The following is a 25,492-nucleotide window of genomic DNA, read 5'->3' as shown; positions in this document are numbered from 1 at the left end:
GCTCTTTTGAGGTTTATTTAATAAGAATACAGGGAGGTGGCTCACCTGGACAGGCTCTTTACTGGCGTGGTGCAGTGGGAGGTCCGGATGACTGGATGACCTTGGAAGTCTCCTCGCACAGTCGTGTAGGTGTCAGAGCGAGGAGGACTGAAACGTCTGCCTGAGTACGCAGGTGGAAAAGGGAAGAGACTTTGCAGTAATATTGCCGTGAAAAATCACAGTTGGGTCTTTCAGAGCTGTGCAAACACAGCACTTGCAGTCTTAACAGGCTGCAGATGTAGCACGGAAAAGAAATATGATTGCCGTAATATATGGCAACCTGTAAATATCAAATATTGCTAATGAGGTATTACATCTTGGAGTGGAAGGGACAGAAAATGGGAGGGGTTTTTCAGCCTGCAGCTCTTCAGTCCGTTCTGAGGAAATTCTGCTTTTCTGGCTCGCTCCTTTGTTTGTGGATCAGGGTGGGAGAGGGCATATAGCTGGCACGCAGTATCCTGCTATTAAGAAAAAAAATAATCATAAAGCTGTCTGCAAATATTGGAAGCTCTTAAGGCAGTAGAGAGGATGCAGCCGGGGAGGAAGAGCTAAGGAGTCTGATCCTTTGCCTTGTCATGTAGGCGGCCTGAAGTGTGTTGTGGTCTATGGTTTCCCTACTACAGGGTCTTAGATTTGAAGGAACAACGTGCTTGGGCTTTGCAAAGAGAGGTGAAGACTCTGGATAAAACCTTTTCCATGTTCCTTGTAAAGGAGGAGAGCAAAGCTAAAAGTCTAAGTAGCAGGCAGGAGGAAAAAAATTAATTTTTAAGGCTAAATGTGTGGAAATGAGTTGTTTTTTGGCCATGACAGGGCAGTGTCGGGGAGAGGCACAAGCTAAAATGGATGGTCATCACATACGGATGGTGTGTAAAGGGGATATTCTTCCTGCCTCTCAGTGCATCCTTAGAGAACCCAAGTTTCAACAGTAAATTTTTTGAGAGATGATAGATAATGTATTTGTATCTGCCGGCGAGTCCCTGCAAATACACCGCTTTCAGACTCCCCTGTAGGATACGGGGATGCCCTGCTGTGACACCTCCCCTCCTCTGCTCTGGTGCTCTACTTTCATTAGGGCTGGAAGCCACCGCTTGCCACGAGCCACTGCGACTGGGCTATGAGGAGTGTCCACCTTCCGCTGCACAGGGGAGGAGACTGGTGAAAGAGGAGCTTTTTGCCAAGAGGCATTTGGAGAGCATGGCTTAGATCCCGATGGATCCCTCTGCCCACCTCTGATGATGAATCTCACTCCCCCCTCCTGCTTTCATGGTTGTAGCTTATCTTGAGAGGGTTCCTTAGGTATTTGGAAGATGTCCATAAAGCCCCAAAATCACAACGTTGACAGGATCGCATCTCTTGTGCTCATTCTTCCTGGAGGTGGGTGTGATTTTCCCTTAGCAGTAGTTATGAACCACATATTCCTGCTGGCCAGGTTGCAGAGGACTGATGCCAGTGGACAGGACAGCTTCCCGTGAGGTGACACAGCGGTTGCTGATAGTTTATCATAATCTGGGATTAGAATAAATGGGCTCAAGCTTTTTTTCATCTCTGCGAGCAGCATCCAGCCACGAAGGGCTGCTAAGACACCCGCAGAAACATTGCCTGTTCCAGGGAGAGCTACCTCTGATGTAGCATCTATTTTATGCGTGGGAGAAGTGGGATCTGCCGGCCTGTGAAAGAGTAGGGGTGTAAGCAGGGTTTTTAGGAGCTGTCTGAAACACTAGAGAGTAAACCAGGAAGATTATCTAGGTCTTGGCCTGCTCACTCTGCACCATTCTTCCCTGCTAATCTCCCCAGCAGTGGTAGCGCGGCTTGTGGAGGTGACATGCCATCGCTTTGTCAGCTGTCAGCCCACACTCAGGTGTTGGAAAGCTCAGGGGAGAACGCTGCTTTTAGGGCAGGTTGGTGTTTACAGTACAAATCGTACTGGGGCAGAGGAGGAGGGTAAGGCATTTGCTTTCTGACCTGCAAACTGCTTTCTCATTACTGTACATCATCTGTGCGTGCTGTGCAAGTGACATCGGTTGTCCATGGCAAGGATAAATCGAACTTTCTTCCAGTTTCTATTACCCGAGCTACTGTTTTATGATGGGCCAAATATCCTCTGGCTACAGATACCCTTAGAGAAAAGAGGCTGATGGAGAGAAACCGTGTCCTGTCATGCGTGTTAACAGCAGTATGAATTAAAGGAAGACGAATGCAGAGAGGGGAAGGTGGGGAGAAGTGAGATAGTGCTGTCCCTCTCTCCTCTGCTCCCGATGTGCCCCGAAGTAGTTGGTGCTTTTTTCCGCCTGCTGCACAGTGCTGGGGTTTGCCACATGCTTTGCCACTACCAGCATGGTACGATTTGGGGTTTCACTCGGCAATAAAGTAATTAACAGCAGTGGAAGGTATATATGTGCTCTCTCTCTGGGGACTGCCGCGCTTTGCTGGCCTCTGGCTGCTGGAGCAAGCCCTCGGCCTCTGTGTTGCAGGCTGGCTCGTCTCCAGCCCAGCCCACGAGCCCTGCTGTAAAGGAGGGCATGGATATTGTCATTAGGCATGAAGAATGCCCAGTGAGGTGTGGGGCATTAAACTCTGACGGGCTGAGATACTGCAGTGTTTAAACAGCCGAAAGGTTTTATTTCAAACTCTGAAGTGCAGTGAAAAACTTCAAAGGTGTCATCCTCGGGCAGTGGACTTTTTGCAGGGCGAGAAAGGCTTCAGTGGCCTCGCACGTTGGCTTCTTCTGGAGTTAGACATTGAGGTTATTTAATATGCTGATGGGAAATGGCCAGTAAGTGGAAATAATTGTTTTAATATGGGCATGTTAACCATCATCGAGGTATTTTTATAAATATCCCCTAACAAAAGAGCATGTTTCTTAAAGCTGAATGTGACCACTGCTCCACCTGGGAGCAGTTCTTCCCCAGCAACAACACGTAGCTCTTCTTATAAAGGAAATTTAACTGAATTCATCTCGCCAAACAATGGGGCACGCGGGAACAAGAAAAATGTAATTATCAGAGGCGGTATTAGCTGTGCTTGTGTTGTGAAGTGCAATCTGTGTTTAGACAGGATTTAGAGACCATTTAGAGCTTGTCACTAGAGCTGGTTCCAGCTTTATCGCACAAAAAATGGACTTAACTCAAGTTTTAAATCTGTGCTGACTTGTGTCGAGTTCATTGACAGCTTTGACAGCTGTGGAAGTCTCCTCTCGAAACCCTGTACGAGTGAGCGGGTCCTCAGTCCTGAGTCCTGAGTAAGAGCCTGTCGTAATGAGCTTCCCGGCTGCCCTTCAGCAGCTCCGCCAAAAAGGCAGGCAGGGGGGATGCATGCGGCTGGGGGGCTGCGTCTCGCCTGTTGGGCTGAGCTCGCTCCCTCACAAAGCCTGTGAAATTTTGTTTCTTGTTTCAACTTCTGGTTGCTACGAACCCGAGGAGTGATGCAGAGATAAAAGTTTTGGTGACCCAGTACCTGTTCTCTCGTATTTATCCCTCTGGTGGAGGGGGGTGTGTGTGTGAGATAAGACACCTCTATATGATCGATTGACTGATTTGCAGGATCACGGGGTCAGCAGCAGCCTGTTCCAGAACCCAGCCAAGCTTCACCTGACTCTTGGGACGCTGGTACTTCTGAACGAACAAGAGATCCAGAAAGCCTGTGACCTCCTACAGCGATGCAAAGAGGACTTTGTGGAGTAAGTGATAAAAAGGGGATGTCATCACCAAGAACTTGAGTGGGGGGAAAAGCAGCAAGATGTCTTTGACAAGGGACAGCAAAAAGAAAAGCAGCTAAATGGTCTATCTCAACTCTAGAAATTTAGAAAAAGGCTGAAACATTTCAAGTGGGAGTGGCAGAAATCACCGAGCAGTCACAAAGAGCCTAACAGCGTCTTGCAGCTCAGCTCCAGCACTCAGCATTCCCTGGAAACCTGCTCTACTCATTTTTTTTTTCCTCACACGTGTCCCCGTTATTTTTGCGCGAGCAGTTTGTGCTGTTGTCCTCTGCCTGCTGCAGAGGGAGGGATGGGCTGCGTTACCTTCATGTGCGTTGTCTGCAGCAGGCTCTGGCGCGCTGCTTCCCCTCTGCCTCTGAGCAGATGCTGAGGTGTCCTTGACACGCGTTTCTCGATGCGGGGAGCTGTGTGCAGGGAAGCCAGCAGGAGCCGTGTGAGTAATCCATCTGAAACGTTCAGTGCTGCTCCAGGACCGGGGCTTTCTCGCTGCCTGTTAACACTGAGCTGCAGATGTTAGGGCTTTAACCGTAAACGTGGTTGAATGACACTGTAATTAGCTTATCTCTGGTCAGCTCAGAAATTGGAGATGGCCTGAGGGATTGGTTTATTTATTTAATTCTGCAAAGCCTTTGCACATAGAGCACGGGTCCTTGATTTTATTTATTTATTTATTTATTTGTTGCCTGGGTGCATGAAGAATTAGCCACGCTGTGCCAGCTAATATCTGTGGGACTTAATGCATGGCCAAAAATTCCTACCTCTGCCTTTAAAATGACAGCTCCAGTGTTTCAGCTGTTGAACAGAAATGCAAGTGCGTTTCCAGGGGAAGGCTCTACCCGCAATATTTGGGAAGTCTGAGCTTCCTCCTAAGTGGATTCAGAGAAAAATCTTTACTCTCCATTTCCTTTGGCGGAGGGGGAATCAACACTTGAATGTAACCTTTAGGTTATTTCCCCTGCCACACCCAAATAAATACACTTTGAAAATTAACTTAGGCTCCCTTCCACCCCCATAAACCTTCATTAGCGATCGTTTATTTTTCTAAATGCAGGCAGTGCCATGTGAAAGCAGATGTGCCCTTTTTGACCCTCTTTAGAGTACGGGGTGTTTAGCGTTCTCGATGTGATGTACACAGCAACACACTCGCGCTGTTTTCCTCCCAGTAAACATAGTGGAAGGGGAAATCTCCTTATTCCACCTGGGAAACTTTGCTGAGGATCTCAAAAGCGGTCTCTCAGGTGACCTGAACAGAAGCGAGCAAGGTTAGAGCAAAGTCACGCTCATGTTGTAACTCGTGTTTATTACTTCTGCGTGCCCAGGCACTCCCTGTGCTTTCCACGAGGCCTCGGTGTTAAATGAGACAACGGCACTTACCCACAGGGAGCTTTCGCCTCCCTGCGATGTTCTGACGGTAAAGGCAAGGAGGTGGTGTGTTTGGAAGCAGATACACTTCACGGTGCGTTTGCAGGTGTGGGAGCGCACGTTATATCCTGCACACGCTTTCGGGTTCGCCTTCCTGCAAGAGGAGCTGGAGCTGATTTTAAAACAGCTCTATTTACTTCCAGCATTTGTGAGCGGATGTTGAAGTGTACTTAAAACCGCATTCTGTATCGAGTGCTTTTCCCAGCAAAAATCAACGAGCTGGAGACTTTGTGTCACGATCGCTCTCTGCGCAGGGAAGGCAGGAGCTTCTCTGGAGTGAGAGCTTGTACTGTTTTACTGCTGATGGGTTGCCTGAAATGTAACTGGAGATCTCCGCGTTGAGACGGCCTGTGAACACTGACAAGTTGGCTTAATGCGTGTCTAAAGCACTGAACGTATGAATTTAAATGTGTTTATGGTATTTCTTGAGACGATGAGACAATAGCAGCTGGAGCCTTTCGAGCTTTAGAAATCAGGAAGCCTTTTTTCCGTTTCAGTTTTTTCAGTGCAAGCAACAGGCAAGATATGGGAAGGTGGAATGCACTGCCCTATGCGGTCGATACCACATTTAAGTCCCGCTTAACCTCAAAGTTGTGTTTAACTATAGCAAAAAATGTATTGTATATCATTCCCTTAGTAAAACCAAACATTGAGTGCGTGCATGAGGAGTACTATGCACTGTATTTCAAAAGCGGGTGTGACGTTTTGCTTTTTAACACGAGGGTCTTGTTGCATTTTAGCCAAATTGCTGGAGGGAAGCCCCTGACCGTGGAGGTGGCAGGAGTGGAGTACATGAACGATGACCCTGCCATGATGGACGTCCTTTATGCCAAAGTCCACATGAAGGATGGCTCAGACAGGTGGGTTCCCCACGTTGCTTTCTATCATTCCTTCTCGATGTGCCGCGGCAGCAGTAGCGGTGTGCCAGAGAAAACCCGCTGCCGTCTGAAGCTGGTGGGTGCCGCTGGCGGTCCTTGGGCCAGCAGTCAGGAAGATGAAGTCATTCTTGCTTCCTAAACCGGTTAAGGCAGTCAGGTGTTTGCTCTTTAAATCAGTCACTGGCGGTGCAGCTGAAAGATGTCATTTGTTTCTGTATCAGTCTGTCAGATTGAATAATGGTGTCGTAGCTCATGTGGTGATAAGATGGCCAAGGAGATACTCCTGAGATGACTTAGAAGGCAGGACAACTTGGCCTCTGCTGTCTAGTTCCCAACCTGCAATCCAGATTAATCTGGACAGCCTGGCATATTCTGCGGCACTTAATTATTCTTAAAACCCAGTTACGCCAGCAGGTCCTCGGAAAAGCATGGCTTGGTTACAGAGCTGGATTTTGTGTCTGTAAGCAGCCTGGGAACAGGCGCTGGGTGCGAAATGTCTGTCTTCTGAGCTGCTGGTGTGAAATCTCAGAGCCTGCTTGGCATCAGTGCGTGTGTTTGTGCTGTTTGCTGCTGTGGCTGATGGCTTTAGCTCTACAAACGGTGCTGCCCGGGATGTGGCGGTGCCTGGACAACCCTCTCCGTCTTGTTTTTGACAAGTACGTCACCAGCGGCGGCACCATTTTTTCTCTTACTGCTTTCTGGAAGACTGGGGAAACCTAAGAGCTGTTGTACTCCATGCAGCCGGTTGGGAGGTGGGTGGGAAAGAGGGTAGGGGAGCAGCCAAAAGAGCTTTAGCCTTCTCTCTCTGAGCCATAGCCTTCTCTTTTTCTGGCAGTGCTGCCCTTTTGTGTCTGCTCCCGTTGCTAGAGGACAGCGGGAGCTAGCAGAGGAGCACGAAGTGGTGCAGCTGGAGGAGGGCGGCTGTGAGCTGGGACCAGCTCAGGGAAGGAAGGATGTGTTCTGGCATCTCCTTTCCCCGAGGGCTGAGCAGGCAAGTGGGGCCCTCTGCTTAAAACCGCAGTTTGGAGGCTGTGTTGAAGTAAGAGATCGGAAGTGGGATAAGGAAATGGGTGGGAAAATGTAAGAATTGCTGGGAGGCAGTAGGAATTGCAATCTTTTCCTCTTCTTGGCTTTTCCACTTTGAAGTCTGTCCTACCCCAAAAGAGGTGAAATAAAACAAACGGGGCGGGTGGAGAACGAGGACAAGCTAGAGATCGGCCAGGAGACAGAAAAGCGGGGAGAAACAAGGCAAAAGCACTCACAAAGAGGAGACGGAGGCAGACACTGGATGACCCAAATGCCCTTCGGTCAGTTTGTTGTAGGAAGCGCCCAAAGCCTCAGCTCTGAGAGCTGAGGTATGGGCCTCTCTTCTCCTGAGTCGCTGGGCTCTGGATCATCTCTGAGGTGCAGTGCTTGAGAGTCTGCATCTGAAAACAAGTCTGCAACCTGAGGAGCTGCTAGGGAAATCCTGTAGAGCATTTAAGTAGGGCCTAAGGTGAGGCAGCCATGTCTGCCTGCATCTGGGGACAGCTTGAGTTGTTTGTAGTAGCACTGTGGTCTGCTCCAGATGCCAGCTGTATCCATTTGGCTGAGAAGCCACTTAGCCATAATGCTAGCAGAAAGTGCTGATGTGCACCGGGGGTAGCAGAGCTGCTTTTGGCAGGGGAGAGAAGTGAGGTCTTCAAATCCACCTTGCCTTGAAACTGGAAACGACCCCTGCCCGTCCCCCCGAGAAAGGGCTGGTGCCTCCTCTGTCCTTTGCAGAGATCTATTAGCCAAGGTTTTGACCAAACCCAGCTCCTGTGCTTTGCATGGCACCCAGAGGCTGCCAGACTTCTCTTCTGCAACACCTTTTTTGCTTTTTGCATAGCAACAAGCTCAGAGAGGGCCAATTGATCGTCAGTTTTTATCCTTGGCCCAGGCTGGTCCTGCCCTCACCTGTGAATTAATTCATCTGGCACTTCTCCCTTAATATAGTTCATTAACTGTTAGCGAGCATCCAGAAAACATTTCGCTTTGCCAAGGAGAAAAAAGATATTTTTGTGTTGATGGAGAGCAGGGAAAGCTTCTTTTGCTTCCTTTGAGATTCCAGCAGACACAGCGTCGGACAAACGGTGATTATCAAGAGGGGACAAATGGCGATCTGTCCAGAAAACTCTGCTTCGTTTTCTGATCTGCTAGACGGATCATCACCAAGCAGCTCCACGCGCCTCTTGCCTGCTGAAACCTGCTGTGCTTTGCTCAGGGAAATGGAGAAAGCAGGTGGAAAGCTGAGTTTCTCAGCTGCAAGGCCAATACTAGAAGGAGAGCGGCAGCCACGTGGTTTGCTGTGCTGGATCGGGCTGCTGCAGCCTGTGTTTGAGAGAGGTGTGTGCCTTCCTGTCTCATGCAAGACCTCTTGCTAGCTCTGTGTAGTTCCTGGCATGGCTGAGGGGTGGAGTTCCTTCCTGATCTTTGGATGATCTTGATCAGCTTAAGCTATAAAGCAGGAGATTTGATTTACCCTGACTTAGCTTGCATAACTGCAGACAGAATTAGGGGTTGGCAAGCCCTTCTGCACACATAATGGCTCAGACTGAGAGAGGGATCATGCTCTGATGCCTCCCACATGGCAAATAATTTCCATTATAATTCATTCTAATTTGTTTTATTTCCTTGATTAACTTTATAACGTAATAAAGCACCATTTTCACTTGAGCTATTCTCTGTTAATTTGTTTTAGTATTGTCTGTAATGATATTCATTTAATCTTTGTCATTGCTAATTTTAAAAATCACCGATGTAAAGCCAGAAAATGGTAGAAAACCACGACAAATGGTAGTTTGAGATTTTTGAAATCGTCACTTGGGGGCTGGTGGCCCGGGAGGGACAGTACAAAACCGGCAGCGGGGTAGGAGCTGGCATCCGGAGCATGGCAGCCCCCAGCTCTGGGGACCAGCCTCAGAGAGGCTGCACTCTGCCTCTCCTGCTGCAGCTGAGATGCCAAAGTGGTGGCACCTGGTGGAGCAGAGAGCTGTCTGACCCCTCGGACACGGGGAGAGAAGCACAAATTCTTCTGCAGAGAGTAATGCCCTCTTGCCTTGTTTTCGGGGAGGGGAAGCTCTTGTTTTAGTGCATCCTTGCTGCTTTTGGTGAGGCTGGGGCACTGCAGAAATTTGGGGGGGACAGCAGGAGCCTGGAAGTTCCTTCAGCTCCTTAGAGACAGGATATGTGAGCGTGCTGCTCCCATCACCTGCCTGCTCCTGCTGCCTGTCCTAGGACAGATCTGCTTGCAGATCCCGGCAGCCGTGGCTGCTTCCATCCCCAACAAAGGCCAGACGACAAGGTGGCCTTTGGTTCTGCTCACTCAGTAGCTCCGAAGCTGGAGCATTCACCAGGATGTGCTGTCTGGGTTTGTGCCCTCTGTTACCGCATTCTGGGCTCTCCCAGAAATGAAGCCCACTGACCGGGTTGCTTATTTGGGACAGAGAGGGTCTGAGCTCCAGCCCTGTGCGCTGTACAGGTCGTGGTCCCTGAGCGGAGCAGGTCCTCCGGGAATCAAGGTGCCTGAGCCCCCCTGGGGGTCTGCACCTTTTAGCATTTGCAAGGAGAGTCACAACGTGTTTCCTGGCAGTAGAAAGAAGTAGAAGAGTCCCAATAACATCTGTCACTGGGAAGAAGCTCTCTGCTATGCTAAATCTGCCCTTCTTTGGGGAGTGTTTGCAGCAGAAGCGATCACCAAGGAAGCTTTGCGAAACAGCCAGAACTTTTTGCATTAGAGCTGAATCCTGATGGCTCCGTTTGTTCTCCATCAGAGACTTCCATCCCTTTGCCTGTGTGTGTGCAGAGACTTCATTTCGTACATGCTGCCCTCCCTGGCTGGAAAGCAAAAAGCTAACAGTGCAGGGAATTCTTCTTGGTTTACACAGTTCTGTTCTTTCTCTGTTTGCTTTCCCAGGTTGCAGGTGATCGCCGATCAGCTGGTGGAAAGGTTTGTGGCCTCTGGCCTGATGCTTAAAGAATGGGATAGGGTGAAACTGCATGCTACGGTCATGAACACTCTCTTCAGGAAAGATCCAAGTGGTGCGTATCCCTCATCCTTAACTGATTAATGCATTTTATCCGGGAAATGCTTTTATCCTTCTTTTTTCGATTTTGTGATTTTTCTTAGTCTCAAAAATACCTAGAAGGTTGAGGGGGGATGTCACTAAACAAAAGCCAGAAGCAAATGAAAAAGCAATCAGCAGAGCTGGGGAAAGCAGGCGTTCTTTGAGCACTTTCTGGATCGTTTCTGAGGTTCTTTGTCGTAGCTCCAGAAACGCTATCACCCAGCAGCACTCAGAAAATCCGGGCCAGAGAGGAACGCGTTCAAGTACCCTGTGAGGTCTTGGGCCCTCTGTGCCCCAACCTTCAATTGAAATTCAGTAACAACTCAATGTGTTATGCTGACCTTTAAACAAGACGAAAACGTGCCTCTTTGGTCAAGTTAAAGATTGCCTGTTTGGTTTAGGAATGTGATTCCAGTGTCATTCTCGCGGCGTTGGATTCAGACGGCTAGGAGGCTGACTATGAGCTGTTACTGAGTGTACAGCGTCTGCCAAAAGATTGTCTGCTCTAGCAGCCTGTAGCATCGTTCCTAGCGCGTTACTTTATAAAGCAGCGCCAGATGCATTGCGTTTGGGGAGGGGCAGTACATTACAGCCTCGTCCCTGTGCGAACACGCGTGTGCTCTGGCACTGGTGGGTCGTTTGCAAGCCTTAAAAGAGTTGCACTAAAGCTTTTCCTGGCTTTCTCTGGCGCGGTGGCCTCTGTGCAACGCCGATAGGTTCTGTTGAGTATTCTCCAGTTGCTGCCTCCGTGAGTCTCTGTATGGACAGTGGGAACAGCAGACGGCTTGTGTTACTGTTTTCAGTGCGCCCAGCGGCAGACTTTGGGGATGACGGCTACAAAAGTCAGATGAACACACTCAGGCAGTACAAACCCTGAAAAGGTGGGGCTTAGCTCTCCAATTGAGCCCTGAAAACTGGTGAAAATGTGAGCCCAAAGTGCTGATGCGGCTCTCTGTCAGGGGAGGCACGCGGGCAGCTGCGCTGGCATTACCAGTCCGTATTCTGAACAGCCCCGTGAGGCACGCGAGGCATTCAGGCACAACGGCGAGAGCATTGCACAGATAGCCACAGAAGCCGCTTTATATGCAGTACAGGATTTGAATAGCGTGCTAGGTGTGAGTGGGACTTCACCGTTAATGCCGGGGATGAAAAAGAAATACTGAATATATTCACCAAGTGAGGCAGAGGTCCCGTGGAAAGAACAGATCATGTACTCGGGGATTATATAAAAATCCAGACACGCTCTTGGGAAATGGATCTAAGATGTAGGCATTTGGCAGTTGCTGTAGGCCTGGGTTGCTACTCTTGGGCTGCGTGCCCGCCCCGCAGAAGCACCGCACGTCTGTGCTTCCTGCAGCAGAGGTTTGTATAGGTGCTGCCCAGACCGCATCTGGTGCTCTGCTGGCATGCTCAGCCTAGTAGTTGGTGCTGTTCCAGGCCATGCAAGTGCTCGCGGTGCTCTCACCCCGGCAGGATGTGGGATTAAAATCAGCCAGAGAGGAGCAGATGGGTTGCACTGAGCCGTCAGCCCTACAGAATTGCCCGAGCAGTGGCTATGATGTAGGGTCTTTCCTCCAGGTAGCACAGGTGATTCCGATAGAGGCACCGATTCCTGCGAATTCAGCCTTGTTCTCTTTAAAAAAATCAAAGTGGAAGTGTTTTTTTTGCACTAAGAACTGGGCAAAGATGGTTTGTTAGCTGGCAGATGACTTTGGGGGGGAAGGGAGGGAGGGAGGGAGTGGGGGGGTGAAGTACAGCACACGCAGTTCTCCCATCTGAAGCTCATTCTGGTGGTGACTTTTCTCTTTACAGCTGAAGAGCGAAACAATACAATGGCTGGTAAATCATCTTTCAAGGAACGGGAGTCATTTAATGGCCGAAATATCCTCAAGGTCAGTATGAAACAATTAGGGAAATGGAGCCAGCTGTGGATATTGTGTAGCCAAAGGAGGTTGAAACACCTCTTCAAGACTGCTTTTGTATTAGGCTTATGGGATTTCCCACGGGGGGAAATCTGTTTAGAAAATAAACAATCCAGATCACTTGTAATTGGGAGCATTACAGTATTTAACAGAAGCGTTCGTAAAGCCGGTGAGGCTCAGATCAGGAGTATGTAGCACGAATGCTAAGTGGGTGTTTGTGTTGTCATTTACTTTGCTCGTGTTTTACCCTGGAGACTCAGGCTCCTGTTGATTCTCAGCCCACCAGAAAGGAGTACTTTGTTGTCTTGTTCTACTCACTCGTATGAAACTGAGACCGACTGCCATTTGACTTACTTTTTTCTTCTTTTTTTTTAATTTCTGCTATTGATTTGCATGGTTTTGCTCCAGAAAAATAGCAGATAGCAGTAGGGAGTGCCACCAGCCAGGATCTGAGGGCTTTGGGAGTGATCAGAGGGTAGAAAGCAAGATCCCCCAGGCCATGGAGGTGGGTAGAGCTCGAAGGAGAGCATCCTGCAGCCTCCTAGGCTTTGTCCAACGGGGCTGAGACTGATGCTGTGGTGCTTGGCCCCTGCAAGTGTCCAGAGAGAAAAGACGAGCACGGGGAAGTAGAAATCGAAAACAGCAGCGGGTTGTAAGCAAATTTGCAGTCCTCATTGTGTGAGGGGATTTGTTGCGGGCAGTTAAAATAAGAGGGCGACGGGACAATGCATGAATACATTTGGGAGCTGATTGAAGATATTCTGGTAACAAAGAGACATGAGAGAGGACGCAGGCTGGGTGGGAGTTGGAGAGCCCAGAAGGACTTCAGGGCACCAGAGGAGGGAAAGGGTGCATTTTATTTGTGTTTACAGTTTTGTTGTATAATGTATTAGGCTCTGGACGCGTGGGGATCTGGAGGCAGGGAGTGGAACTGATTGATCTCCTCTGCGCAGAGGACAAACAAAGGGACAAAATTAGGTTAAGCTCTCATTGTCCTCAGACGGTCTGTGCAAGCACGATGTCATGACTCAGCATCGCCACATGTTGAGCGTTCGGTGTGAGACTGCAGTATTGCAAATTGAAGTAGGAAAGCCACAGACGTGGTCCCTTTCTTAATGCGATCGGCGAGTTTCGGTTAGCTCCCGGTGTCCGAAAGCTAGGGTCCCGAAAGGCGAGGTGCTGTGTGCCTGCAGGGACTTATCTTTCAAGGCATATGCCCTTTGCTCCTTTCTCTCGCGTCTGTTAAACTTGTCCTCGGGCTTTATAGAGACGTAAAATCCAACCCTCAGTCTCCCTTAATACTCCTCATCCAAAACCATTTACGATTTGGAAGGCATTAACGATGCTCCCTCTACTGGTCACGCCATTTGTGGACCGCACGGCGGGGTCTGTGGGTCTGGTGGTGCACAGAGCTTAGAGATGCAACTGCCCTACCTGGAATGGCTACTACTTCTTCTCGCTGCTCTCTGAAATATGAGCCGATGCATTTTTAAAGCTCCTAATTGATTTTGTACTGATGTAGCCAAAAGAGCCGATGGCTGTTTGGACTGTTGATAATTACTTCAAAGCATGTCTTGCTGCAAGAAATGTCATCCTTCTCCCCCACCTCCACTACGTTTCCTAACCTGCTCACTTCGTATTTCCCTTTGGTCTCCCACGTGCCTGCAGCAGAACGCCCGTTGGCATTAATTAATTACATGAGTCATAAATAGCTCCAGGCTTCTTACCAGAAGAGCCCAGCCTCAGCCAGCCACTGATGCATTCTCGCATGACCTTGCAAGGATGCGCCAGTTCCCTCCCAGCCCCCTTTTATATACATTATTTATCTTCTGCTCAGGGAGGCTGCCCTCTCGCAAAGTGGCTTCATTAACTTTTGCGATGGGATCTAAACGCCGGGCTGTTAATGAACATGGCTGCAGTTAGGCAGGCTGGCTTGCGGGTGCCGTCCCCTTGTAGGTAGAGCGATGTGTTTCCAGGCGGTGGAACTCCACGATAGCTGTGTTGGGTGGCAGCGTTCCCACTTGGAAAGGTGACAAAGCACGGTGACTGGTAGGAGGGCATCAAGTTGGGTTTTTTGTCACTCTCATTCCTTTTATGCAGCTACGACTGGCGCCGAGGGGCCAAAGGCTTTGCCAAGCGGAGGGCAGGACCTGAGCTATCAGGGCACGATAGAGATGCCTTGGATCTGCTCTTCCAGTGGTCGGAGCTGGAGAGTGTGTGTGTGTGCAGATGCGCTGGCAGCACGTTTGCTGATAGTATGCCTGCGTTACCCCAGGCTCCAGCTGGTATTTTGCTTTCAGCAGGACTAATCGGAATTTTATTTAATAATCCTTTGTTCTACCCATTCCGCGGAGTTAAACATACACTCCTATTTGTGCTAATAAATGGTTGTCCAGGCCGGTACCTTCCCACACTGCTCAGAAAATAGATCCTGTAGGATGAGTTGCGTTCGGGAGTTTAAATTACTTCGGTCTTGAGGAATATCCATGAAAAAGGCTCCCTGGCCTAGATAGTGCCGAAAGCCCAGGGGAGTCTGTGCCCCAACAGCTGAGTGAATTGTGTCTCCCACGAAAGAAAGCACTAGACTTTAGCATCGTGCTTGTCGAGTCCCAAGAAGAAGCTGGGGGTGCTTTATGAACTGCTTCATGTTATGCATGTTATTAAGAAATAAGTATTTCTTCTAAGGTGGCTGGTGGCTAGCTCATCCAATCCTTTGAACATCCAAGTCACGTACCCCAACTCTTGCTCTGCTTGGGGACAAAATGGATCGTCTCTCGGCGAGCGGAGGGAGGAGGCAGTGATTCACAGCTGGGAGACGGCGGCAGCTCCGTCCCTGCCAGAGAAGGGTCGGGCCGGGTGGGCGGCCGGGCCTCGGGGGAGATGTGGGTTTGGCATCGCTGTGTCCTCCCGGGCGGTGGCTGCTTGCCCTGCATCGCAGCTGGCCAAGCGGCGCAGTGCTGGCACAGAGGCTGGGCAGCTGCCTGCATCTCCGGAGATGAGGCTTGGCTGCCTACGGGCTTTTATTTATTTTGCTTAGTGGAAAAAAAAAATAAGGCCATGGTGAAGAAATAAACAATGCAAAGAGATGCGAAGGTACCCCGTTGGCCAAAATTTTCTAACGTGATTTTTAAAGGAAAGGAGGGCTTCCAATAGGGAAAAAACCCACCTGGACTCTCACTGGATTAAAATGGAATGATTTTTGACTTGAGGAGTGGCTTTTGCTGCATTCAAACAAGAGGGAAGCAAATTTTGAGAGCAGAAAGAGATGAACCCCGCCGCTTAGCACAGCTCTGTGCATTAACAGCTTACAAGATTAAATATTGAGGGAACAGCTACTGAGGTACAGCGGCGGAAAGCTGCACATCTTATGTCTTAGGGCATTAGGGGAGACTTTAAGCTGGGATGCAAGACTGGGAACTGGATCAGTCGAGGCAGTGACACATGCTGCCAGTGCCCTAGTCCAGCAGCGGGAGCGGGATTGCTCCGGCAAGGCTTTGAGGTTGGACGAGGCATAATTCGACGAGGCTCCTTCTCTTTTGAAGCCTGTATAGAGGGTATTACGTTATGTGACTGTATCTGCTTTCACTTGGAGTGGGGGGAAAGTGCACTTACTGGCTGATACAGCAGGGCTAGTGGAGAGCCCATTGTAGCAAACCAATCCGGTAGTGCTCTCTCTTGTCATTTTTATCTTGCTGGCTGAGAACAGCGCAGTGGCTGTGGTGTGCAGCGGTTCAGTTTCAGACATTTCATGCAGTGCCATAGAGAGAGATACAATGAAAAAGAAAAATCTTGCCCTGGATAAACCTGCCAACCCCTCAAAATACCCCAAACCCACCAAGCGCTAAACAAATTAATATCTGCCCCTGTGTAGAGCCACCATTACTAACTTGCCTTGTAAATGAGTCCTTGTGTTCTGCAGCCATCGGCACCCGGGCCTTTTCTGTGTAACTTTTGTTAGTGAATTTAAGGAGACAGAGCCTTTTCCCGATGTATTTTTAAGCTAAGGTGAAATCAAAGGGCCAAAGAACCCCGCGTTAGGTGAGATCAAGACTGCCCGGTGTTCGGGAAGGGCAAGAACATCTTGTTATCCTCAGCGAGGTGTTAAAGGTATATATCCGAAGTAGGACTGGTGACTGGAACAAGTATCTAACAGGAGGTGGCTGCTTGGAAAGTTTAGAGTTAAAAATACCAAACAAAAATCCACTGGGGTGAGAACAGACTGAATAAGAGATTGTGGTGCAACATCACTGTATCAGAAATAAGGCAGTGCTTTTCTCGCCTCGGTGTTACAGAAGAATCAAAAGCCGAAACGAAAGGCTGTAATGCCGCTTTGCAGAGGAGAGGATTTTTGCCGTCGGTTCCGATCCTGCCATCACGGAGGGATGCTGAAACGATCGAGGGGGCTCAGCAGCATGCAATTAGAGCACCAGTGGGATGGGAGGATATGACAGTTGAGCAGATGAGACCAAAGCTCAATGTTTGTATGATCTTGGGGGGAAAAAAAGGAGATTAAATTGGGGTTGCCGTGAAAACGCTTTGCTATGAATTACATTCTTCGGGGGCAGGGGGGGGGGAAGGCATAGTCACATTATTTGCATTCGGTGAAACAGGAATCTGACGCGGCATTTGAAAAATCAGACTAGACAATAGAGGAAAAATATCTTCCTTGGAGCATTTGGGCCTCGGAGCCGAGCGATGGGGTGGCGTTGGAGGCACGGAGGGAAGGCTGAGACGCCGCACTGAGGAGAAGGCAATGCTGGAGGTGCAGAAGGTTTGTGCCAGTTTGCCTGCATGTGACAGAGATCCGTTTGGTGACCCTACCATAAAGGGGAGAAGCAGAGGTGCTCAGCACCTCTCTGACTAATTTTAGCAGAAACTGTGAGTGCTGGAAGAGGGAGGATTTGCTGAGAGGGTTATAAAGTTTCTGAATCCTCTTTCCCGTTCCAAGCAGGGCTGCCTGCACCTCTACCGTCCCCTCCAGCCGTTTTGGAGGTGCTGTGGGTGCCTCTGCCTTTGGAGATGATGCCATGGGTGCTTCTGCCTTCCAGCCAGTGGGCATCTCGCCTCCTCATTGCCCCGAGATGGCTGTTCTGCCACCAGACAGCATCACCTCTTTCATCTTCAGAGGAGAATTTTTCTCAGCAGAGCTGGCAGGGCTTGAATTACAGCGACGCCTTAATAGAAGACAGCACATTAAGTGCCAAAAAAAAAAAAAAGAAAGAAAGAACACATTGATTATCAAAAGTAGGCAGTTCATCCCAAAGGTGCTGTGACCCTTCCACCGGATAATTTCCTGGGTCTGTCCAAATGAATTGACTGGCTCCATAGCTGGGCTCCTCCTCTTGGCGATTTGGTGAGCGTAACGAGTGGGTCGCATTGATGGGAGCTCCTTGTCCTGGTATTCCCGGATGCGTCTCAAGCCTCCTGGCATCTCTGCGGCAAAGTTGAAGCCTGGCTCTTAAAAGCCGTTGCTGCATTTGCTGTAATAGGCAGTGCCAGGAGCCGCGGGGATGAGGCTTCTTTGGAGAAATGCAGTCCTTGGTTATGAATTTCCTTGAACAGGTTGTCCTGTAAATCCCTCATGTTTGAGGCGTAGCAGGGTCTGGGAAGTTCGCAGAGCCTTTAATGTGCTGGAGGTTTGGCTTTTTTTATTCTTGTCTGAAAGATGTGCAAAAATCTGGTAACCTCCAAATGCCCCACTTGTATTTGTTTCTTAGTTTGCAGAATGCCTTTCACCATAGCAACTAGGGTTTGATTTCCTCAAGCGCATGGATTTTCATGGATTTGTGGCAGGGGGGAACGGACCCAAACCCCTGAGCTAAAGCAAAGGTTTTGCAGCGTGGGGGCGGCAGCGGTACCACTAGATTTGGCTTGCAATGGAGGGGGACGCCGGAGGGCGAGGATCTCAGCTGAACAAAGGCCTGCACCTGGCCCCACATAATTTTATTTGCAAGAAATCTGGCCTGACAGATTAATTTCGACTATTGGTGAACGTCGCCCTCCCCACTGCTGCGTCACCCTCTGGCAGCTGGGGTGGCTTTGCTCCAGTTGTGCGGAGAGCTGAGGTTTCTCGTGGTGGCGGTCAGAGGAGAAGGATGGGCAGCTGCCACGTTCGCAGGGCTCAGCTGGAAACGTCCTCCCCTTCCCACCCGCAGGAAACATGCTCCTCTCAGGCCGGCGGATGAAACCCAGCTGGGGAGAGGCAGGAACATTGCAGAAGTTAGGAGGAGGGAACAGAGCTCCGAATGATCCTGAGAAATCAGGCAGAAGGGCAGGTCTGGGAGGGAGCGGTGGCATCGGCGCAGGATGGAGAACTACCTTGATATCAGCCCTGCAGACCGGGGTTTGGGTTATGGGGCACTGCTCCAGAGCACAAGCCAGATGAGTCCGTCTGTGGAAATAAAAGAAAGAGGCAAATAGCTGTAAAGTAAACCTCTGATGCTTAACACTCAGCCCCCGGAACAAGTACTTGTCCAGTTTCAGGCACCGTGGATGGGTGCAAAGAGCCCAGAAGGCAATAAGATAATCAGAGGGCTAGAAAACGTCTGCAAGCCGAGACTGAAAAACTTAGAGTTGTTTTGAGGCTAATAAAAAGTAAGGAGGAGGAGGACAACACATAGGAAAAACTCATTAAGCGTGTGAAAGCTTTTGCCAGTAGTGGATACTACATGCTCTGATGGTAGGGCGAGAAATAATGGGCTTCAGTTGCAGCAAGAGGGTCAAAGTAGGTGTTGGGAAGATCTTTGTAATGGGAAGGAGAACGAAACACAGCCCTAGAGGAGCAGGAGAAACGTGAGTCCCGGTCGTTTGGAGTGATGCAGTGAAACCAAACCCTACTTCAGGAGGGAGCAGAGCCGTTAGCCCAGGCTCTGCCAGCAATGAGCTCCTCCCGCATCGGGGAAGGAGGGGATGGTGCAGCTGATGACCTCTTTTGGTCCTTTCTTCAGCTTGTCAGTTTATGATTACTACATGAGATCTATGCAAAACACCCGTGAGATGGCATTTGTGAACATACCAAAAGCTTCTTTGGCATTTGCATGGCATTTACTTTGGCTCAGTAAAATAAAAATATAAAGAAGAAACCTCCCATCACATATGCCCACGATCTTTCTCCCTGAACTCTGTACATGCTTCTTGCTCGTACGCTGGTGGTACTTTTCCAGATAGAGATGGTTGTATTGTTATTGCTTTCTGAGGCATGGCACCGGTGATTTAATCAGAAGAGCCTTTCCTGTGTCATAGAGGAGATACCCCCGACTTGTACCCCGTGTTGGGCTTGTGCTAACCCAAGATGCTCATTTGTCTGCAGTTTCAGGTCTTGGTGGTTCATGGCGAAGTTCGTGGACATAAATGACTTGGGAAGTAGCAAGCTGAAAGCGAACGATGAAGGAGTTAGTGTTTTGCTTATGATACAGATCAGCTGTGCTCCCAAAAGATAGGCTGCGGGGACTTTTATGGCCAGATTGTCTCCCTCCTGAAGTCTGCGTGCTTTATTCTTCCTAAGGGAAATGAGGTGAAAGGGCCTCTGCTGCCACCTTTTAAAACCTGCCAGAGGTTGAACGAAAAGGAGAGGGGAAGGGCTGTTCCTCGCCTTATCTGGGTGGAAGGACTGGATGCTGTACCGGTGATGGAGAGACACTCCAGAGCCAGCTGCGCACTTGCAGAACAAATCGAAGGATCGGCGTACGCCTGGCTGGTGCTTGGAGGCCTTGGTGCAGGCAGCCTGCTCCTGGTGACAGCCCAGGTGACAACCGCCTTCCCTCTCTGCCCTCCCTCAGCCCTCTCCTCCAGCCTTGCCTTGCGACTCTGCAGTAATGGAAGGTGTGGGATGCCCAGCCAGCGGTCCTTTAAAAAGCCATGGAAAGGAAGCAGGAGGTGGGGGAAGGCCGGGAAGATCCGCCTCTCTGGATGAGTGCCTGTCTGCCCACTTTTCCTACGCTTCTCTGACGTTATTGCTGACAAGCATCCAAACACAATTAAACCTCTGACGGATAATCATTGGCGGAGTGGTGTCCAGAGTGAATAATACAAGAATCAGATATTTCTTTTTGGGCATGAAACTGTTTCAGAAAACATTATTTTGAAACTTGAAAATAGAAGGAAAAAAAAAAATCTATTCATTGAAAAACTCCCCAGATCTTCACACGCTGCCCGCTTGTGTCTCATCTTCCGGGAGCCACCAGGGGATTTTGGTTTGGGTTTTGTCTGTCATAGTTTGGGGGAGTTTCACCACAAATGGAAAAGGTTTTGGTGTGTTTCTCGGGAAGAATGAGCTCTGCCAGCCTGGGAACTGGGGCAGCTTCTGCCTTTTGGCGCTGTGGAGGTAACAACCTTCGGTAGCCCGTTGGGGTGGCCAATGGGGAGGTGTTGGTAGCATAAATCCACAAAGCCAAAACAGGGCACAGGCAGGCTGGCCCCCGACGTCCCTCTTTTTACCAACAGCTTTCCATTGCTGAGGAGTCAGCCTGATGAGGAGCGACAGAGGTGCTGCTGCGGCCGCAGGTGCCCTGACAGGCCTGTGCGGGAGGTGGCAGGAGTGAGGAGCATCCAGCAGATCGGTGGCATCCCAAAAGCAGGGTTGGAGGCTGTGGTTCCTGCAGCAAAGGAGAAGAGCTCCGATGGAGAGTTTGCTGGAGTTCAGTGGACTCTCCCTAGAGTCCATCAGTGTTCCTGAGTGTTACTTTCACATTTCTAAATCTTTTTTTATTATTATTTTTAATCTGTCTGTGTTTTTTGCCATCAGTAAGTTTTCCTCTATCAATCCTTTTTGCTTAATGCTGGTACCAGCTCTGTAACACGGTGGTTTGCTGAAGAGTCGGCACCTTCCCTGCCGTAGCTGGCATGGGTACCGCAGTTGCACTTTGGCCAGGTGATTTGGAAGAGCGCTTGTTCTCTGTTCTTCTGCAGTGTTTTCCGTCCCAAGCTGTGGATGCATTATACAAGTGTTATTTCAAAGCTATCATCCCTTATGAGATGGAAAAATACCCTGATGGTTATTTGGGCAAGCCACAGCCGGCAGTCTGATCCTGTCTGGGTCCTTCCCCTCCCTTGTAGTGTAAGATGGGGCAGGAAGGGTTTGGGGTGTTGGGACCGTGCTCTGCTGCCGGTACTGCTGGGAATATCCAAGGGAGGGTGCAGAGTCTGAAAACACACAGGTTTCATTGCTCCATGTGGAGGCACCTCTTCAGAAATGCCGCTTAATTTTTCTCCATGCTCGTCAGTGGGTGCCTGGGATTTTGTTTGCTTCTTCCCTTCCCCAAAGGGGATCACAGTGCCGTAGCATGCTGATTTCCCATGGAAAGCAACCTCCCGGTCCCTCACAGCTTTCCGAGTTTGTTCCTTCATTCACCGTGGCTCCCGATGAGGACACGCCATGGGTAGCGGCTGCCGCCGGGCGAGCTGGTGACTGTTGTCACTGCGTGCAGAGCAGATGAAGCTGTAAAGCCTGCGGCTCCTCTGAAGCTTGAGTTTAATCTCCTGGTTTGAGCTCTCTCCACGCTGCTGTCTGCTGCTGGACCCCGATTCCCAGTGTGATCTTGTGTGGCCAGAGCACTGGGTCACCTGTCAAAAGCGATCCTCCTGCACGTGTCCTCCCATGGAGGCAGAGACAAGTGGCACTCAGCCTGTTCCCATGCCCTCCTGGAAGGGATCTTTTGGTGGCTAAACCTTCGACCCGGGCGAAACAGAGAAGAGGTTGCTGGCGTCCCGTCCTCAGCGTGGGCTGCACAGCAGGAATGACAGGGAGCTCATCCGCAGCCGTAGGTTCCTGGAGCTGCGAACCTCTTCCTTCCTGCATCTCAGAAGTTGCTAATTTCTGTGTTCATTCCAGATACGGAAAACGGGACCTCCCTCAGCCCCCTGCCGAGGGCAGCTGGGTTTCTTAGGCTGATTGGTCACAGGCTAATGACATTACATGCCTCTGCTCGCCTGCAGCGCTGGTTCACCGGGGACAGTTTTGTACTGTTAATCTATAATACCCCTACCCTAAGGCGCTGCTTTCTGTGGCTGGAGTTCACAGCAAAGCGAGCTCCCCGCAGACTCTGCGTGTGTGTGTGTGAGTGTGTGTGCGTGCGCATTTTGTTCTGCAATAATGCTGCTCTTTGGTGGGAGTTTTTAATTGCAAGGCATTGCAGTGAATCGTTGTTCCCTCGGCATTTCCAAGCTCTCAGCAGAGCTGCTTGGACTTTTTATTAATTCAGGATGGGTTCTTTTGGCTGACTACGGGAGACGACGTAAGCTTTAAAAACTGATCAATAATCCTGATGGTAGCAGCAAAATCCAGGCCAGGCGGCGTGAGTGCAAGCCAGAGATTACGTGAAGGAAGTTTTAAATACTTCTTACTCCCTTCCCTTGTCTGGACTTATTTTGTCCTCCTGCTGCCCAGTGCCTCTCCAGGCAAATCCATTAATATTTCTTATGCTTGTTGAGTTCGTGACAGGTGATTTAAAAGCACCGTTTTGTGTTGGCATCTCCGCTCTTCATAACCAGAGCCGAAACACGTCGCTGCTGTCCTTACGTGGATCAGCGCCGTGATTTATTGCTGTTGTTTCCAGGTTTGAACACAAAGGTGCTGTCTCATTCTGGGAGGGCTGGCTGCGGGAAGCGAGCCCCCGAGGATGGCTGCATGACAAATACCCGCGCCCAGGAACACAACATCATTTAGACACATGTTTTTTAACTGCTTCGTCGACGAATCGTCCTCCTTTGCATTTGTTTCTGCAGTGCTTTGGTACAACCTGCTTCACAGGCAAAGGCGGGGGGAAAAATAGAGAAAAGAGGCATCCTGGGTCTGATCTGTTGCTCTGCCTTTGATAAGGAAGTAGTTGTGGTTTGGGGGCTGAAGTTTGTACTTGTGTTTTTGGCTCACGTTTGCAAGGAGCCAGTGGTTCGATGTGTGATTCTTTCTCTCCCAAAACAAATCCTCAGCCTCTGTCTGCCTTCAGAAAATGATTGTCGCACCCCAAGGGAGCCCAGCTGTGTAATTTGTGGGTAATAGAGGGGAACAGACCTCGGAGAAAGAAGGGCTTCCAATATCTGAATGGAATCATCTTAAATGAGAGAGATGGGGTGTGGAAATGACAGGCATGCTGGTAGCTTTTCCTGGCTCAGAATAAGCGACTTCTGGGGAGAAATGGAGAAAAGCTTGCCTTCTGGGAGCTATCACAGGGCTGCCTGCCTTTCATCGCCACCTGCGTGATTGTGTCCTTGGACCGGCCTCCCAGAAGGGAGAGGGAGATGAGGGAGCGCTTACAGAGGTGGGCCTATGGTAGTTTGCAGGTTGACATGTGAATTATGGATTATCCACGGACTGCTACCCTGCCTCCCTCGGGGGCTCGTGGCTTTTGGGGAAGGCAACAGGGCTGCAGTCCTTGCCGTCCCCTGTGGGTCCTGGGATGCTGCTCCCGGCAGGATGCTGTGCCGTTCTCTAGGCACTCGCTTCCTCCCCATGGGAGAGGCCGTGTCCTTCTAGGCATCCTCGCCAAGCAGCTTCTGATCCTCACGCTGTGGTTTGAAAGGCAGGGCGCATCTCTGGCACGTTTGCTTGGAGGTGCTGGGTCTGGGGTTAAAAGTTAACAACGCGCTTGCCTTATTGGGTTCTAATTTAATTTGGGAAGGCAGCAGGGGGACAGAGGGCACTTAGTCTGCTAAGTGCTATTCCCTTGATGGGAGTGAGTAGCTTGCACGGCGTGCGTGGCATCGACTTCATCAACTGACCTTTGCCTCCATCAGGTTCATTTTAAAAAATAAAATAAAAAAAAAAAATCCCAACCCCCAACCTCTTATTTATTCTTTAGGCAGCGAGGACATAAATCCTTCAGTGTGTTGGGATTTATAGAATTACTGCGCTTTTGCTGAGCCTCACGTCCCACTCCAATCAAATGACACGGCTTTCAGTAACCGCGCGGGGGATTGCGTGTTTCCTCCCCCTGCCTGCCTCTGAGCCGCTCCCGACCCGCTCCTCCTTGTGCTCCCTGTGGCCTTTTTGGGGAAAGGTGGGCCCTTGGCACCCATGGGAAGGGACAGGAGGGGGACAAGGCAAGTCTTAGGGTTACCAGCATTTACGACTGGAGCATAACAACCTCCAGGTAGCTTCTTTCCTCACCCAGAATAAAAAAATGCTAAAACGCTTTCATAGGAGGCATTTCATCAGCTGTGTTACAGGCCTCCTCCGAAACCAGAGCGTTTCCGTGGTGGCTGGGGAGAGGGGGGAGATATAAATATCTTTTCTTGGTTCTGCTTGGCTTTTCCCCAAGATAAATAGAAGTGAAAGTCAAAAGTAGAGGCTCGGCCTTCTGAAATCTCTTCCTGAGCCCCCAGGGACCCGAGGGCAGGATGCTTCCATGGTGGGGAGCCAGCTCCCGGTGTCTCGGGGGGGGTGTCAGAGGGTGATGTTTGCGGGTCCTCCCTCCCCACTGCCTGAGGCAGATCTTGGCCGTCCGATTGCTTGGCTGTGCTCCGCACGCCTGGCGGCCAGTGGCTGCTGTCGCGGGAAGCCCCAGGGAGCAAAGAAGCATGGGTGAGAAGCCGGCTTGAAACGAGAGCAGGAAAAAACCTCTGTGGTTGTCCTCTAAATCTTGTGGCATGTTTGCTCTCAGAAAGTACAGGCACATTACCAAAAATCAATAGTTCTAGCGGCGTTCTCCCTGGGAAACACACAGGCGCTCGGACACACGAGAGGTGGTACGTCTTAAAAAAGCCAAGGGAATACAAAGTGCTTTGGTACGAGCAGCGTACAAATGGAGGGCCCTTGACCTGGGCAGCGTCTTCTGGGACTTCTCGATTGTCTTTCTGGTCCGATGTGCATGAGGCTGCGCCAGGGCTGGGGGAGGGTTTGCCTCATTAACTAGTTTTGCTACTTTTTGCTTTGAAGTACACGTCTTTTGTAAGAAAAACAGGTTGTGGTGTGCAGGGATAATAAAAACAAGCATTTGAAAGACTCTTCCTTTGGCTGCTTTGTGTAAAGCTTTGACTTCTAGGGCTGCTGATGGGACCGGCACATCGCGGCGTTTCGTTTTGTTTAGACACAGAAACGCGTCTCGTCCCCCTTCTCTTTTAAAAAATCCTTTTCAAATCCTAGTATCTTCTTGCTTACCAGCGCACCTACTGCTCCCTCCGTTAGAAACAGGAATTATTTCCATTTTTCCTTGGAGAATGCTCTGTGAAGGCAAGGAGCGTCAATGTGAACGCCCGTTTTGAGAGGGGTGGGTGTTAAGCTTGGGGGTGCGTGGGCACGCTGGCGGCGAGCACTGCAGCGCACCCCGGAGAGAGCTTCAAAGCATCCTTCCTTCTCCCATCAGCCAAAACAAAAAGAGAAAGGAGACCAGCCCCTTTTTACGAACATCTCTTATTAATGAGACATTTTATCCTAAGTCCTCTAACATGAACGACGCAGGCTTTTGGGAACATAATTAATCTTTAATTGTATAA

The 25,492-nt window shown here is 49.9% G+C and overlaps 1 protein-coding gene across 5 annotated transcripts in view; it reads left to right on the top strand.

Annotated features, from left to right (window-relative positions):
- ASCC1 (activating signal cointegrator 1 complex subunit 1) overlaps positions 1–25,492 on the top strand; it is a 39,000-nt gene that overhangs the window by 10,438 nt on the left and 3,070 nt on the right. For 3 of the 5 annotated variants that reach the window (XR_010071447.1, XR_010071446.1, XM_063337420.1), the window contains exons 6-9: positions 3,579–3,715; positions 5,917–6,036; positions 9,992–10,116; positions 11,955–12,034. Coding sequence is in view for 1 of the 5 variants with exons in the window: in XM_063337420.1 (XP_063193490.1) it covers positions 3,579–3,715; positions 5,917–6,036; positions 9,992–10,116; positions 11,955–12,034 (462 nt within the window). In the remaining 4 variants the exon portion in view is untranslated. Of the gene's footprint in view, positions 1–3,578; positions 3,716–5,916; positions 6,037–9,991; positions 10,117–11,954; positions 12,035–16,674; positions 16,836–20,506; positions 25,460–25,492 lie in introns of those variants that run through there. The other 2 variants (XR_010071449.1, XR_010071448.1) reach the window with 2 other exon arrangements.

Source organism: Chroicocephalus ridibundus, chromosome 6, assembly GCF_963924245.1.
Source record: "Chroicocephalus ridibundus chromosome 6, bChrRid1.1, whole genome shotgun sequence".
Lineage (NCBI taxonomy): Eukaryota > Metazoa > Chordata > Aves > Charadriiformes > Laridae > Chroicocephalus > Chroicocephalus ridibundus.
Note: the sequence above shows the minus strand (reverse complement) of the source record. Positions and strands in the feature narration are given on the sequence as shown.